Source organism: Melanostigma gelatinosum, assembly GCF_949748355.1.
Source record: "Melanostigma gelatinosum genome assembly, chromosome: 3".
Lineage (NCBI taxonomy): Eukaryota > Metazoa > Chordata > Actinopteri > Perciformes > Zoarcidae > Melanostigma > Melanostigma gelatinosum.
Window position 1 is genome coordinate 2,245,850 of NC_136636.1, and position 17,154 is coordinate 2,263,003.

General features: G+C 46.2%; 1 protein-coding gene across 1 annotated transcript in view; it reads left to right on the forward strand.

Annotated features, from left to right (window-relative positions):
* Positions 1 to 321: 321 nt before the first annotated feature.
* Positions 322 to 17,154, forward strand: part of LOC306775534 (uncharacterized protein) — a gene marked incomplete at both ends in the record, with an annotated part of 31,311 nt that continues 14,478 nt past the window's right edge. Inside the window, 2 exons of the mRNA XM_079265985.1 lie at positions 322 to 514; positions 6,841 to 7,788. Coding sequence (XP_079122111.1) covers positions 322 to 514; positions 6,841 to 7,788 — 1,141 coding nt within the window. The remainder of the gene's footprint in view (positions 515 to 6,840; positions 7,789 to 17,154) is intronic.

A 17,154-nucleotide genomic window follows, 5' to 3' on the forward strand; every position in this document is an offset into this window, starting at 1 on the left:
TTTTATTTTATTTATAAATAACATTGTGTTTAAATGATAACTGTCATTAAGTCATGATGTTACACACTCCGGTCCAGAAGGTGGCGCCTTAAACGTTGGTCTGTAGTCCGCCATTAAAGTGAAAGAAGAAGAAGAAGAAGCAGAAGAAGAAGACTCATCTCATGGTAGCCTATATAGTTATTGAAGTAGCTTAGCATGCTACCTGGAAACAGGCGGACTGGGATGGAAGTGACCAACACAGCACTAGTCAGAGCTTAATGAGAGTAAACGGTGTTTTTAACGGAGTTCGTCTGGACGGAAACGTTCTGTGGTTTAGTGAAAATGTCTAAACTAGAAATGCTGAGATCTTCCGTCAACCAGCGACTGACTGCGGCTGATGAAGAGATATTTGGTCTGTTTGAAAGAAGGATAGCAGAGTACGAGGAGGAAGTCTCTCGTTCAAAAGAGGAGAATAAGCGACAACGGGAACTTCTGGACGCTGTTTTCAACCCGGAAGTCCGGATACAAAGAGCACGTGGGTTCACTTTATTTATTCTCTGTTCTCAAACACTGTTCATGCTCCGGCTGATACCTTTTAATTTAGTTTGGAGTGAGACTCTGTTGCAATGAATCTTTTTCTTCTTCTCCTGATTATATATTTGCAAACGTGTCGCTTTTCGGCGAAATAAGCCGTTTTGAATAAAAATATATCAAGTGTAGACCCGTAGAGTTATTATTTTGGGGGGCGGGGGGGTCAACTGGCCAACCGGCCAACCAGCGTTTCTTAGATTGGAGTGAGACAAGGAGAAAATGTGATGTGATCTTCACAATAAAATATATTTGATATATTTGATATTTGATGCGACGTGTCGAGTCTTGGCAAATCAGCGTTCAGATGTGTACACAGTCTTCATTTCCCTCCGTTAAAGTTTAAGTTCCGTTACAGTTCAGACTTGCTGGGTTAAGTTAACGTCCACTGCACGCGGAACCTTGTCGACGGTTAGCGCTCATCATTATCGCGATTTAGGAGGAAAAAACGTAACGTGATGAAACGTGAAGCCCCCTCCGTGTTCCGGTTCAGTCCACGCGGTCACTCATTAATGTTGAAACTGAACACCGGCGGTTCTGGTTGCAGTTTTTTTTTATTACTCAAAGTAGAATGACTCGATTTCGTGGTGATAATAACTTGACACGTGAGGCCCAGATACTGATGAGATGATGTGGTCAAAGAGCTTCAGGAAGAGGATGTTATGTGTGACGCAGGGCTGAGATGTGAGTGGAGCTGGGCCTGGATGAAGGTGGAGGTCTAAACAGACGTGAAGATAGAGCAGTACACCGTCCCGCTGTCACCGTGTTTTCAATACATTGATAAGGCAGGGTATGCTAACTGCAGCCTCATGAAGTACAGCAACAAGGGCTCACGTGCCCTCTCATCACACTGCCACTGTTCACTGTAATGACCACAGCAAGTGTACTTCCGGTCCCAATAGTCCGCAGTTGCTCCCAAAGGCCCTGAAGTAATGAGCGAGAGAGTGTTAAAGAGCCTGTACTGTCCTCATTTAACCCTACTGTTACTTCTGGGGTCAATTTGACCCCATTCAATGTTTAACGTCTCTAAATAATTTACTTTTTTTTATAACATATTAACATATGTTTTCAATGTCCTGTACACATGCTGTACGCATCGGTGTTCTTTGGGGTCAATTTGACCCCAGGCTGTTTTAGCTGTGTAAAACATATAAGGTCATCCACAGGTCAGACACAAAATCTGCAGGTGCAAGCACAAGTACTTGCACCTGCGGTATGGAGTGGTCTCGTGTGACGTCACAGTTTAGCTGTCGGCCATGTTGGAGTACACACAAAGCCACTGGCATGCACGGCTGAGTCGCATAACCTATCGGTGGTGAACTTTTGTGCTGTCTTTGGTTGTGGCAGCAGAGCTGATAGAGACAAGAAATCATTCTTTCGTTTGCCAGCGGTCATTACACATCAAGGAAATGACACGAAGGAGCTATCCAAGCGAAGTCGCGAGAAATGGCTGTCACGCATCTCTCGAGATATAAAGGAATGGAATTTGGCGTACACTAGAGTATGTGCGGATCACTTTATAAGTGGTCAGTGATTTTATTTGCAAATTCGTTTGTGAACAGTATTTAATAAAGGAAATATAAATTAAACTTTTACATGAGAATGTTACCGAAGCTTCATCGGCCCGTGACAGCAGTCGGTACCAGAGACGTGTCGAGCGCGTACAACAGGCGAAACACAGAGATGCAGCCTCAGCATTGCTTGATATGAGTTTAACGTCGGATCATATATATATATATATATATATATATATATATATATATATATATATATATATATATATATATATATATATATATATATATATATATATATATATATATATATATATATATATATATATATATATATATATATATATATATATATATATATATATATATATATATATATATATATATATATATGTGTGTGTGTGGGGGGGGGGTGACGTTAGGAGTTAGTTTAAAGTGAATTCCTGCACACAATGACATGCACGTACAATGTAAACAAACACACGTGTCTGTTTGCGCTGAGTAAACATAGAATATTGCTAAATATCGGACGAGATCTGTATATATTTACCCTTCCAATGACGATATGAGAATTCTCGACGACCGTTGCTTTTAACGTCTCGGACCCATCCACTGACAAACTGATTATAAGCGTCGAGCCCTTTGTAGCACTCCAGCTCGTCTTTCGTGTAAGGACTGGGGGTGTTCACGAGATACGTGTAGATGTTGGCGTAGTTTACCGATGGAAGATAAGTAGGATCGGCACTGAAACGATCTGCACTCATCGTATAGGGATCCAAGTTACCAATAACCTTCAATTTGGCCAGGTAGCGAACCTTTGATGCACTATCCAGTGATTCAAAGTATGGTATTTTCGCCGCACTTCCTTGTTTACGCGCCGCCATGTAGGATCTGTATGTACTCCAACATGGCCGACCGACCTCGTAACTAAGGAGATCGTGACGTCGGTGAGACCACTCCATATTATCAAACAATCTACAAAGTAACACATTTGAACCAATTTGGGTTTGGTGGGGGGTGGAGCTGGTGCTACTGTGAGTGCTATAAAAGCTTGGTGCTTTGGGTGGTCTCTCTTTCTGCTCTCTCTCTCTCGCAACTGAAAATGACTTCTAAAGAAAGATATTCTGTCAGTGAGGTGTTGTCACAGCTCTTTGACCATGAAAGTGACATAGAGGAGGAGAATGTCTCAGAGACAGAGGATGATGTTGAGAAGGACCCTGATTATGAGGCATCCTCCTCTGATGAGAATGAGACTCATTGTTGACCCTCCTGTTGTCTCTCAACCACCAGCAAACACTCTACCTTCCAAAAATGGAAAGTTATTGTGGTCCGTCTCCCCACTTGAACAACAGGGTAGACTTAGTGCTTCTAATGTCATCAAAATGGTTCCAGGTCCCACCAGATACGCTGTCAGCCATGTCAATGACATAAAATCAGCATTTGAGCTCTTCATAACACCATCAATTGAAAAGGATATACTTGAGATGACAAATTTAGAGGGCAGGCGTGTGTATGGGAAGAGTTGGAAAGACTTGGACGTGACCGACTTGCAAGCCTACATTGGGTTGCTCATTTTGGCAGGAGTGTACAAGTCAAAAGGCGAAGCTATAGCAAGCCTTTGGGCTGCTGACACTGGAAGGGCAATATTTCCAGCCACCATGTCTCTAAACACCTTCCATGTTTTCTCACGTGTCATACGCTTTGACTACAGAGAAACAAGGCAGGGCCGACGAGAGCGTGACAAACTTGCAGCAATACGGGATGTATGGGACAAGTGGGTTCAACGATTACCCTTTCTTTATAATCCAGGCCCCTACGTGACTGTGGATGAATGTCTGGTTGCATTTCGTGGACGCTGTCCCTTCAGACAATACATTCCGAGCAAACCGGCCAAATATGGAATCAAACTAGAAAAAGCATTTCCTGCTGAAAATGCGTTGGAATGCTGAAAACTGAAATTAATCGCAAAAACATTGCTGAAAATAGATATCCAATTCAAAAACAAATTGCAAAAACCTTAATAATTCAAAGAGTTTAAAGATTACAAATATGAAAAGTCATATCACACCTCTCCTGAAAGAGCTGAACATTTTGATATTTGAACAGTTTCTGTGGCTTAAAAAAACTCATCAGTGGTGATATTTGTAGTAGTATAAGTTGAAGTATTATTAGTATTAGAATAACTACTAGTAGTAGTAGTGATATTTGTAGTAGTAGTAGTAGAAGTATTAGTAATTAGAAGTAGTAGAAGACGTAGTGTCAGTAGTCATAGTAATAGCTGTAGTATTGGTCGTTGTATTTAATATCACAGTAGTAGTAGTAGTAGTAGCAGTCGTACTAATAGCTGTAGTAGTATTACTACTTTTAGTAGCATGAATAGCAGTAGTAGTTTTGTTGTTATAGTTTTGTCATATTTGTTGGAATGCTTAACAGCATTCCAACAAATATGGGCAGCATGTGATGCACAGTCTAGCTATGCTTGGAATATGCAGGTGCACACTGGTAAATCCCCTGGAGAAGCGCCTGAAAAAAATCAGGGCATGAGGGTGGTACTTGACATGGCTGAAGGACTGAATGGTCACAACATTACATGTGATCATTTTTTCACATCGTACGCCCTGGGTGAAGAACTTCTCAAAAGGAAGATTACCATGTTGGGGACAGTGAGGAAAAACAAGCCGGAGCTTCCCACTGAGCTGCTTTTGATGAAGAACAGGAAGGTAACATCTTCAATTTTTGCTTTTACTGACAAAGCCACTGTCGTCTCCTACTGCCCCAAGAAAGGGAAACATGTCCTGCTGATGAGCACCATGCACAAAGATGCTGTCCTGAGCACCAGAGAAGACAAAAAACCACAAATGGTCTTGGACAACAACGAGACAAAGGGAGGTGTTGATAACCTGGACACGGTCACAGCCACATACAGCTGCCGACGCATGACTGCCCGTTGGCCCCTTGTAATTTTCTTCAACATCATTGATGTGAGTGCCTACAATGCCTTTGTAATATGAAGGGAAATGAACAAGGACTGGAACAGCGGAAAACTGAGTCAAAGGAGGATTTTCCTGGAGCAACTGGGTTACGCGTTGGTGAAACCTCACATCGAGAGAAGACGGTGCCTTCCGAGAGCATCAACAGCTGCTGCAACCGTTGTGAAGGACATCCAAACAGAGACATACACCCCAACTCCTCTAGTGGTTCAAACTGGAGGCAAGAAACGTGGCAGGTGCCAGGTCTGTCCCAACAGAAATGACTCCAAGACCAGCAACACCTGTGTGAAATACATCTGCAAGGAACATGCATGCACTCTCTGCACATCATGTGTACAGTAGTGCAAACAACAGGCTGGAATGTACCTTCTGGTGGCCTGAAGGAAAAATAACATACTGTTCATATTCTGTCAGTTCGTATTCTGTCAAACTAATTTTAGTGACCATGTAACTTTGTTTTTTACTATCTCGCACATACATATTCGCATTAGTAGCATAGAACAATCCCTGATGCACACGTCTTTTCTTTTTTTTATATAGTTTTTTTGTATATACGGAAGTGTTGTGTTCTTTACTGATGTTCTGATGATGATGATGATGATGTTCTTTAAAAATAAAAAATCCTTCAAAATTTTGGAAATTGGTTTTGTTTTTCCTGGGGTCAAATTGACCCCGAACATAACGAATGTTACTGGTCTTAACAGAAATAGTTTTTCATTCCAAACTTTACAGATAACAAAAATATGTACTTAGAGATAATATAAAGCCATTAAAACACCAACAAATTATCTCTTTTAAATATGTCAATCAGTGACATTTTATTCTGATCTGCATATTTCTCCATAGTCGCTTAACAGGTATTCCCGGATGTTTAAGGGGTGGGTGTCTCTTTTTTTTTCTTTTTTTTTAATGCGCTATTTAGGTAGTCAACAAACAAGCAAAAAGTTCCTAATACATAAACTTGGAGAAAAATTTGAATTATGATCATTTTCTGGAGGTTGAAATTGCTGGGGTCAAATTGACCCCAATAGTAAAAGATGTTAGTAAATTTGAAGGTAACAGGAGGGTTAAAAGATTGAACTGGATTGAATGCATATTAATTGTAAATAGAAGATAGGCCACAATACTAACCGCTTTACAGTAACAGTGGAAGTTAATATTTAGCCATACAGTAACCGGGTACAATGGAAAGTAATCACTTTATTTTGTAAGGCGATGGTTCTCGCTACTCTTGCTATCTTTGTTTTTATATGACCAAAAATTTAGCTCAATGGATTTTGTCTAAATAAAGGTTAATAATAAGAATATTGATGAAAAAATAAAGCTAACTAGCCAGCTGTTCAACTGGAGTTGAAATACTGATTAATAAATTAGTTTTTTGCTTAAAGTAAATGTCTTAATTAATTTTCTTCTCAGAGTACACCAGAATGATACATTTTAAAGACCATATTTGAAATAAAGTTCTCCCGGGGAACACCCCCCCTCTAGGGTGCTTGTACCCTTTTTCGTCTTATGAGTTTGCAGGTATGCTGATTTGTTCTCTCAGCCTCGAGATGACAGGACATATTTCAACTTAAAGTACAAGTTTGTTCACACCACATGGATTTGGCAGCTTAAAATGGTTCATATGTTCATGGTCACATAAGTTGATTACATTATTGTATTATCTGGTTCTATTGATACTCTGGAAGTGTATGTCCAGGAGACTATTTGCTCAATTCTAAAATGTCTTTGTAACCCCTCTGTGTGCATTTACTGTTTTCCTGCAGATGTCCAGCAGCTGTTGTTGGTTAAAAAAGAGGTTCCCCCTGAGCACCAGGAGTGGAGCTCCAGTCTGGACCAGGAGAACCCAGAGCCCCCACACATAAAAGAGGAACAGGAGGACCCAGAGCCCCCACACATAAAAGAGGAACAGGAGGACCCAGAGCCCCCACACATAAAAGAGGAACAGGAGGACCCAGAACCCCCACACATAAAAGAGGAACAGGAGGACCCAGAACCCCCACACATTAAAGAGGAACAGGAGGACCCAGAACCCCCACACATTAAAGAGGAACAGGAGGACCCAGAACCCCCACACATTAAAGAGGAACAGGAGGAACTCTGCACCAGTCAGGAAGGAGAGCAGCTTCAAGGTCTGGAGGAGGCTGATGTCAAGTTCTCATTCACTCCTGTGAAGAGTGAAGATGAAGAAGAGGAAGCTCAGTCCTCACAGCTTCATCAAAGACAAACTAAACAGATGGAAACAGATGCTGATGGAGAAGACTGTGGAGGACCAGAACCAGACAGGAACTTGGATCTAGATAGACATCCAGAACCAGATACTGATGAGAAGACTGGAGACTCTTCTGACACTGATGGGAAGAAGACCAGAGAACCTCAGTCAGGTTTAAACTGTGTGAAACCGGATGAAGTCAGTGATTCAAGATGTAGTGCTGGTGAGAAACTCTTTAGCTGCTCTGAGCGTGAGAAAACATTTGGCCAGAGGGGAACTCTGAAGAGCCACATGAGAACCCACACAGGAGAAAAACCTTTCAGCTGCTCAGTCTGTAAGAAATCATTTAACCAGCGTTCAACTTTACAGAACCACATGAGAACCCACACAGGAGAAAAACCTTTCAGCTGCTCAGTCTGTAAGAAATCATTTAACCATGGTTCAACTTTACAGAAGCACATGAGAACCCACACAGGAGAAAAACCTTTCAGCTGCTCAGTCTGTAAGAAATCATTTAACCAGCGTTCAACTTTACAGAACCACATGAGAACCCACACAGGAGAAAAACCTTTCAGCTGCTTAGTCTGTAAGAAATCATTTAACCATGGTTCAACTTTACAAACGCACATGAGAACCCACACAGGAGAAAAACCTTTCAGCTGCTCAGTCTGTAAGAAATCATTTAACCAGCGTTCAACTTTACAGAACCACATGAGAACCCACACAGGAGAAAAACCTTTCAGCTGCTCAGTCTGTAAGAAATCATTTAACCATGGTTCAACTTTACAGAAGCACATGAGAACCCACACAGGAGAAAAACCTTTCAGCTGCTCAGTCTGTAAGAAATCATTTAACCAGCGTTCAACTTTACAGAACCACATGAGAACCCACACAGGAGAAAAACCTTTCAGCTGCTCAGTCTGTAAGAAATCATTTAACAGGCGTGGAACTTTACAAACGCACATGAGAACCCACACAGGAAACGATCCCCTTTAGCTGTTCTGGTTGCAGTAAAGTTTCGTTCGTGATAAAAGCTTTCAGCACGAGTCACTGCTGAAGTTACACATGATTAACTGCGGTTCAACTACACTGATTTCAATATTTAAATACAAAAAGTTATTCACTGAATGAGCGCCAACTGTACAGTTTGAAATAGTGTTGATTATATTGATTGATTTGATGGTAATGTAAGTTTAAGACGATGGTTTTACCTGCATCTGTGCACAGTATATTGTATTTAAATGATTTCATCAATAAAATTATAAAGGTTTGTGTGTTTCACTGGTTCATACCGTTTTACATCGCACACTTTGTTCCTCAGGATTAAATCCATCAGTGACTGGAGTGTGACTCAGTCGTTCTTTATCTTACTTGGCAGTTTGCACTCTTTGCTGCTGCCATTACTGGTATAAAATCGTCATCTTGTCTGACACAAACTCATAAAAAGGTCCTTAGAAAAAGCAATCTACACAGTCTTTGACCAACAACATCCTGATCTCGATCTATAGTTGCTTCCAGTTGATTAACAGGCCGACACATTCCTGAATGTGTTCACAACTTGTCGATACTTTTTTAGATTGCCGGTGGCTTTTCTTGATCGTACCATCATCTTACCCTAATCATTGTGCTCCCCAGGCCTCTTGTTCATGTGTATGAGCACTTTTAACAGCTCAACTTCAGGGAACCATGAAACAGGTCCCACCTTTGACTTTATCTCACAGCTCCAACACAATATATCAGGATTGGTGCGGCAGCAAAGGGGTTGGACCTGATCACACCCGGCCCTCATTTATTTGCTTTCATTTTCTGTGAAGCACTCTTTAACTTTTTGTGTTACATAATACTGTTTGGAAAATACTAAAAATAGTGCGGAATGAAAGAAATCTCCAGAGATTAAAACAATAAATAAAATGTCAGTGAATCAAAAGACACCAAGCTAAGTGATGCAGATCAATCAAAGAAAACAACTCGCTTTCTTTACGAGGGAAAAGACAATAGCTCAATCATAGAGTTGGAAATATGTCTAATAGTAAATACACATTTTATGTCACTCACACGGAGCCATCTAAAAAATACATATTACAGGGAGGAACGGAGACAGCTCCACTGTGACTACGTCCTCCTCAGTGAACTCATAGAAGGGAACCGCCAGCTTTAGAGGAGCGGGTCCCTTATCCTTCCTGAAGCATCGTAGTGGGAGCCATGGCACGGACAGTAGTAGCCTCCGAAGTCTCCGGCGTTGGCGATGGGCACACAACCCAGATGGGTGCACACACCGAGGACGATGACCCAGCGGGGGTTAATCACTCTGTCCTTGTCATGCTGGGGGTCACGGAGCTCCGCCAGATTCACAGCCTCCTCTGCTGCAATTTCCTTCTCTGCGGTGACGGACAAACGGGCTTTCCTCTCCACTTGAAGGTCATGTTATGATTGCAGAAAAATCACTGTGTCTTACTATATATGCAGGACAATGTGTGTCAGTGTCTGATGTGATATTATAGAATCAAAAAACACAGGACATGATGTCTGTCCTTTGTGCACTTCCAGGACATGAACCTTGTTTTGAGTGGTTGACGATCTACAACGCCACCCTGAAGCAGCAGCTGACGGCGACCCTTCTCGGGTACATCTCCAAGGAGCTCCAGGCGCAGGTGCACTACGTGGATTCGTGTGTGTGGCAGTGGCGGCTGGTGGAACATGTTCTAGGTAGGGCCATCCTATCAATTTCAGCAAACATCCCAGTATGATTTAATGCAAAAAAAATGAAAGTATCAAACACACATTACTACTTTGCAGTTAAATATTTAACATTTATTCCAACACGAAAACAATCAGTAAATAACACTTATATAATATAATATAATGTAGGTGTGTGGAAATAAACAAGGAGTCGAGTATTCCCTTTGGCTGCACCTTGTGGCCGTTTATTTCCAGCCATACAAAAACAAAAAACACATTCACTTCCTGTCACCCTTTAACCCCCTCTGTCACCAGGGTTACGCCCCTTTCCTTAAAGGGGCCCCGTGAATTCGGTCGTCCCCTACATGCCTCCCCCAGAATTCACCAACTCCCGAGATTAGTCCCAACCATTAATGTTTGGGGGCCCGGATAAACCGACCAGCCCGACTCCGTGTCTCTGGGGCCGGAGGCAGAACCACCGTTGAAGGCCCCCTCCGGGTCCTGTCGTGCTGAGGTGGGAGGGCACGAGGCCGCCCCCGCCGTGGGGGTTCAGCCAACCGTACAGGTTGGTCCAGGTCCAGATGTGCTGGTTTAAGGCGGTCAACCGACACGTACTCCAGCTTGCCGCCCATGTCGACCTTGCAGGTTTTGTCTCCGGTCTCCAGCACCCGAAACGGCCCGACGTAGGGGGGTTGAAAGGGTCCACGGTGGCCGTCCTGGCGAACAAACACATACTCCGCTGACCTGAGGCTGGACAGGACATATGACTGCGGAAGGCCGTGCTGCGATGTGGGCACTGGTTTAAACAGCCTGGCTTTTTCCAGGAGCGTTTCCCGCTGCTGGGTTGCAGACCAAGGGTTTGTGACTTTGGGGATAAACTCCCCCGGGACCCGCAGTGGCTCTCCATAAACCAGCTCAGCCGATGAAGCTTGCAGATCATCTTTGGGGGCTGTCCTGAGCCCCAACATGACCCACTGGAGCCTGTCCACCCAACTGCTGTCTTTGAGGCTGGCCCGGAGAGCAGCTTTCATCGACCGGTGGAACCGCTCGCATAATCCATTAGCCTGCGGGTGGTAGGCGGTAGTGCGATGGAGCTTCACCCCTAGGCTTCCTGCAACTGCATTCCACAGCTCTGTTGTAAACTGTGGGCCTCGGTCCGAGGAAACGTCAGCTGGGGCTCCAAACCTGGCGACCCAAGCCTGAATAAATGCCCAAGCCACCTCATCCGCCGTTGTTGATGACAACGGGACAGCTTCTGGCCAACGAGTGGTTCGGTCTACCATCGTGAGGAGATGTGTGAACCCCCGGGATGGGGGCAAAGGTCCTACCAAGTCCACATTCACATGATCGAACCTCCTTTCTGGCACCGAGAACTGTGCTAACGGGGCCTTTATGTGACGGTGCACCTTGGAGCTCTGGCACACCACACAAGTCCCGGCCCACTTCCGTATATCCTTTTTCAGCCCGTGCCAGACAAATTTTGCTGAGATCAACTTCTGAGACGCCCTCTTGCCCGGGTGGGACAGTCCATGAATAGCATTGAAAACCTGATATCTCCATTCGTCGGGAACAACTGGCCGCGGCTGGCCTGTGGAGACGTCGCACAGGAGCGTAACGCCAGTTTCGCCAAACGGGACCTCCTCCAACCGCAGTCCCGTGGCTGCGTCCTCAACTCCTGGACGCCCGGGTCTGTAACTTGATCCTCTGCCATCTTGTTATAGTCCAAGCCTAACTGGACAGCCCCGGTGACAGCCCTGGAGAGACTAGAGACAGGTTTTCCTTGCCCGCTACATGCTGCAGATCCGTGGTAAACTCTGATATGAAGGAGAGCTGGCGCTGCTGGCGTGCAGACCATGGTTCGGTGCTCTTACTCATGGCAAACGTCAGTGGTTTGTGATCCACAAACGCAGTGAACGGCCGAGCCTCCAGCAGGAACCGGAAATGCCGAATGGCCAGAAAGAGGCCGAGGAGCTCCCAATTGAACGTGCTGTATTTCCGCTCATTAGGCCGCAACTGTCGACTGAAGAAGGCCAGCGGTTGCCACGCCCCTTTCACCCACTGCTCGTGCACCGCGCCCACCGCGTAGTCCGAAGCGTCCGTGGTGATGGCAATCGGAGCCTTAGGTGACGGGTGTGCCAGCATTGTTGCGTTTGCCAGAGCTGTTTTCGCATCAACAAACGCAAGTTCCCTCTCTTCAGTCCAATCCACCAGCTGTTTGATGGCCTTGCCTTTCAGGGCTTCGTACAGGGGCCGCATCACTTGCGTTGCTCGGGGAATAAAGCGATGGTAAAAGTTCACCATGCCTAAAAACTCCTGCAGGGCCCTCACCGTGAGTGGGCGTGTAAAGTTAGTCACTGCCTCCACCTTTGCCGGGAGGGGGAGCGCCCCATCCTTTGTGATGTGGTGACCCAGAAAGTCAATGGTGGTCAACCCAAACTGGCACTTAGCCGGGTTGATGATCAACCCGTGCTGGCTGAGTCGCTCGAATAGAGTCCGGAGGTGAGACCTGTGCTCCGCTCTTGACGAACTGGCCACCAGGATGTCATCCAGGTAGACGAACAGGAAAGGCAGGTCCCTCAGCACCGTGTCCATTTGACGCTGGAACATCTGCACTGCATTTTTTAGGCCAAACGGCATCCTCAAGAACTCAAACAGGCCGAACGGAGTGATCAGCGCAGTCTTGGGAATGTCCAGCGGGTGAACGGGCACTTGATGGTAACCTCGTACCAGGTCCACTTTCGAAAACACCACGCTCTCCGACAAGTGGGTAGAAAAGTCTTGGATATGTGGAACCGGATAGCGGTCCGGGATTGTTGCCTCGTTGAGCCGGCGATAATCTCCACACGGGCGCCACCCGCCCCCAGGCTTCGGGGCCATGTGCAGGGGTGAAGCCCATGGACTGTCGGAGCGGCGAATGATAACCAGGCGCTCCATGTTTTCAAACTCTATCTTGGCGATGGTGAGCTTTGCCGGATCTAGGCGCCGGGCCCGGGCATGTACCGGTGGGCCGGTGGTAGAGATGTGATGCTCCACCCCATGCTTGACCGTGGAGGAGGAGAAGGTGGGCTGCGAGAGGTCTGGGAACTCGGCCAGCAGATGCAGAAACTCATCAGCCGCTGCAAGCATGTTAGTCAACCTGGTAGAGCCTGCTCCACTTAGTGTACATGGGTAAGAGCAAAAAGTCACAGCATTTATCAGGCGGCGGCCCTTGACGTCCACCAATAGCCCATAAGCGCATAGGAAATCCGCGCCGAGCAGGGGAATGGCAATTTTGGCAGTCACAAAGTCCCAGCTGAAACGCTGCCCCATAAAACACAGCTCCAGGCACCGTGTCCCAAAAGTGCGTATGGGGGTACCATTCGCGGCTTCCAGCGGGGGGCCCTGCCCGTTCGTCAGCATGTCCACCCGCGATGCAGGCACAACGCTCCTCTGCGCCCCCGTGTCACAGAGAAAGCGTCGCCCGGAAACGTCGTCCCTGATGAACAGCAGCCTGCCTTCCCAACCGACGCCCATGGCAGTCACTGAGCGCCGGCCCTGGCATTTCCCGTCCTGCCGAACTGCATGGTGAACGGCACTTTGTAGCCCGTGGCCCAAACCTTGCATGGTAATAGCACATGCTGCTGCTGCTGCTGCTGCGGCGACGATCGTTGTCTCCCCTGGCCACGCCGTGGCTTGGGCCGGCCTCAACGCGGCCATGTAGCTTTGTTGGCCCGCCAGAAAAAACTTATCGGCCTCCTCGGCCAACTCACGACAATCGGTAATCCTGGTGTTGGCCAAAGCGGCCCGCACCTGCAGCGGGACCTGCTGCAGAAAAAGTTCCGTAAACAGGAACTCCGGCTCGTGTTTACCTAGCAGCGCCAACATTTTGTCCATTAGCTTGCTGTCGCCAAGGCCATTCAGAGCAAGCAACCGGCGAGCCCGCTCAGAGTCCGAAAGCCCGAAAATGTTCAACAGCCGGTCTTTCAGGGTATTGTACTTATCCCGCTCTGGCGGATTTTCCAGAATGCTCACCACTCTGCCTGCTGTCGAACTTCCGAGAGCCGCCACGACATAATAATATCTTGTCTCGTCCGCTGTAATGTCTCTGAGGGCAAACTGTGCCTCAGTTTGAGCGAACCACACCGCCGCTTGCGTCTCCCAAAACTCCGGCAGTTTCAGCGAAACTGAGTGCGTCGTCATTCTTTCTTCTGGAAACGTCCAGGAGCGTCAGGGTCACCAATGTAGGTGTGTGGAAATAAACAAGGAGTCGAGTATTCCCTTTGGCTGCACCTTGTGGCCGTTTATTTCCATCCATACGAAAACAAAAAACACATTCACTTCCTGTCACCCTTTAACCCCCTCTGTCACCAGGGTTACGCCCCTTTCCTTAAAGGGGCCCCGTGAATTCGGTCGTCCCCTACAATAACATGTTTATTTATTGAGATGCCCCTATGTACCTTGTTATAGGAGGTAAAGATCAGGAGAAGTAAACATGAAGTGTAATTATGAATACTGATGTTAAATTAAGCTATGATGAGTTTTCACTGTTAATTTAACATCTCTATTACATGTTGATGCCTCCATGACCAAGTTAAGCAGATGAGACTGAGGACAGCTATGTAGAAGAAAAGATGTTCACTTTGTCTAATATGTAGCTTGACAGAGTTCTCATGTGTGTCCTGGTGTTCTCATGTTTCCTTACCTCCTCATCCCTCACTCCCTACCCTGGTGTTCTCATGTTTCCTTACCTCCTCATCCCTCACTCCCTACCCTGGTGTTCTCATGTTTCCTTACCTCCTCATCCCTCACTCCCTACCCTGGTGTTCTCATGTTTCCTTACCTCCTCATCCCTCACTCCCTACCCTGGTGTTCTCATGTTTCCTTACCTCCTCATCCCTCACTCCCTACCCTGGTGTTCTGTTTCCTTACCTCCTCATCCCTCACTCCCTACCCTGGTGTTCTCATGTTTCCTTACCTCCTCATCCCTCACTCCCTACCCTGGTGTTCTCATGTTTCCTTACCTCCTCATCCCTCACTCCCTACCCTGGTGTTCTCATGTTTCCTTACCTCCTCATCCCTCACTCCCTACCCTGGTGTTCTGTTTCCTTACCTCCTCATCCCTCACTCCCTACCCTGGTGTTCTGTTTCCTTACCTCCTCATCCCTCACTCCCTACCCTGGTGTTCTCATGTTTCCTTACCTCCTCATCCCTCACTCCCTACCCTGGTGTTCTCATGTTTCCTTACCTCCTCATCCCTCACTCCCTACCCTGGTGTTCTCATGTTTCCTTACCTCCTCATCCCTCACTCCCTACCCTGGTGTTCTCATGTTTCCTTACCTCCTCATCCCTCACTCCCTACCCTGGTGTTCTGTTTCCTTACCTCCTCATCCCTCACTCCCTACCCTGGTGTTCTGTTTCCTTACCTCCTCATCCCTCACTCCCTACCCTGGTGTTCTCATGTTTCCTTACCTCCTCATCCCTCACTCCCTACCCTGGTGTTCTCATGTTTCCTTACCTCCTCATCCCTCACTCCCTACCCTGGTGTTCTCATGTTTCCTTACCTCCTCATCCCTCACTCCCTACCCTGGTGTTCTCATGTTTCCTTACCTCCTCATCCCTCACTCCCTACCCTGGTGTTCTCATGTTTCCTTACCTCCTCATCCCTCACTCCCGTAACTGTCCGTGCTGGATCCGTCCCCGTTGTTTTAAAAAGCTAAATAAATGATTAGCATGACGTCATGCAGCTAGCTAACCTGTCTGGTGTTCAGCTAGTACAGAAGCTTCATGTACTGCTTCCCTTTCCCGCGAGTCTGCTGTCTGATTGTGAGGTCAGGCTGATCTGATATCAGCTCTTTGGCTGCAGAATCTCCTCAAAGTTCTCCTCTCAAACGGGTCTTGGAGGAGGAGTGCTCGCCTGTAGAGACTTCTCCTGACGAGAACGCGCAGCGAGTGGGGCCTGATCGTTCTGGCCCACAGCTGAATCTATTTGAGGGCGCTGATTGGCTAAATTGTATGTCAGTCATTTATATATTGAATCAGCAATTGGCTAAACTGCTTCATAGACCCGCCTCTTTTGGGCCAAAACGATCTCAGGCCCCCCAAGCTGCGCGTTCTCAGAGTGTCGTGCACACAGACAGAGAGCACGAGCAGAGAGCACACAGGCGCAGAGGACGAGCAGGAAAAGCATATATTTTGCGCAGATATCATATTTTACACACATTACTGGGTACATTCCATAGTTCAAAAACACAAATATTGACAATTTGTATAATTTATGATTATTATAATTATTATTTTGTTTTTTGGTGTGGCTCAAGGTGGGGCCAGGCGGCCCTCTATTGGCCAGCCGCCTCTGGCGGAACATCATCACCGCCGGAGGAACAAAAGTCAGGGATTTGACACTGCGACAATAAGAGCTGCGTATATCTGGGATGGAAGTTATTGCTCTATAGTGGGTTATTTGGCTCCCCGTTATCGGCGCCTTTACTCTTGATGAGGTCCTCTCTATCTGCTGAGATAGCAGGTGTCAATGGAAACCAATTTGAGGCGCCCAGATCAAAGCAAGTTATTAACTCTCCTGCCAAAGAACTGCGTCTTCCCCTCTCTCTCTCTCTCTCCCTCTCTGGGAAGAGCGAGGGAAAGAGAAAGAGAGACAGCAGAGCAGGACTGAGCCGCTCACACTGCAGTTCAAGGATTCCTTTTGACATTTTGACATTTTTTTAAATGCTTGAGTAAGACTGAGAGAAACTGAAGCTTTCCCAGAGACTTGTGTCCTTTAGACATCATTGCCAAGTCTACAGAGGGGTATTCAATTCAAATTCAACGAGGTCTAGTCAGAAAGAACTTCGTCATGCAAAGGTCTGAAACATCGATTAATCGCGATTAATCGCAAAAAATCCATGTGATTCCATCCATGTGATTAAATATTTTAATCGTTGCCGAGCACTAAAATATATATATATATACAAACAACACTTTAGAGTTCAATGGAGACAGTTGAGCCAAACAGATGTCTCCGGTGTCAGTCTGGTGTTGTTGTTGATCCATCCAGCCCTCCTTCCCACCATTCTAAGGCTCGATAGCAGCATGCAGTCATAAGTCAGAGCTCCCATGCTGCTGGATCGCTTCTTTAGTTTAACACAAACGTGTGTTTTGAGGGTGTTTCTCTCTTTTTAAATGACTTATTCCGTCGGGTTTTTTCTTCTGAAGT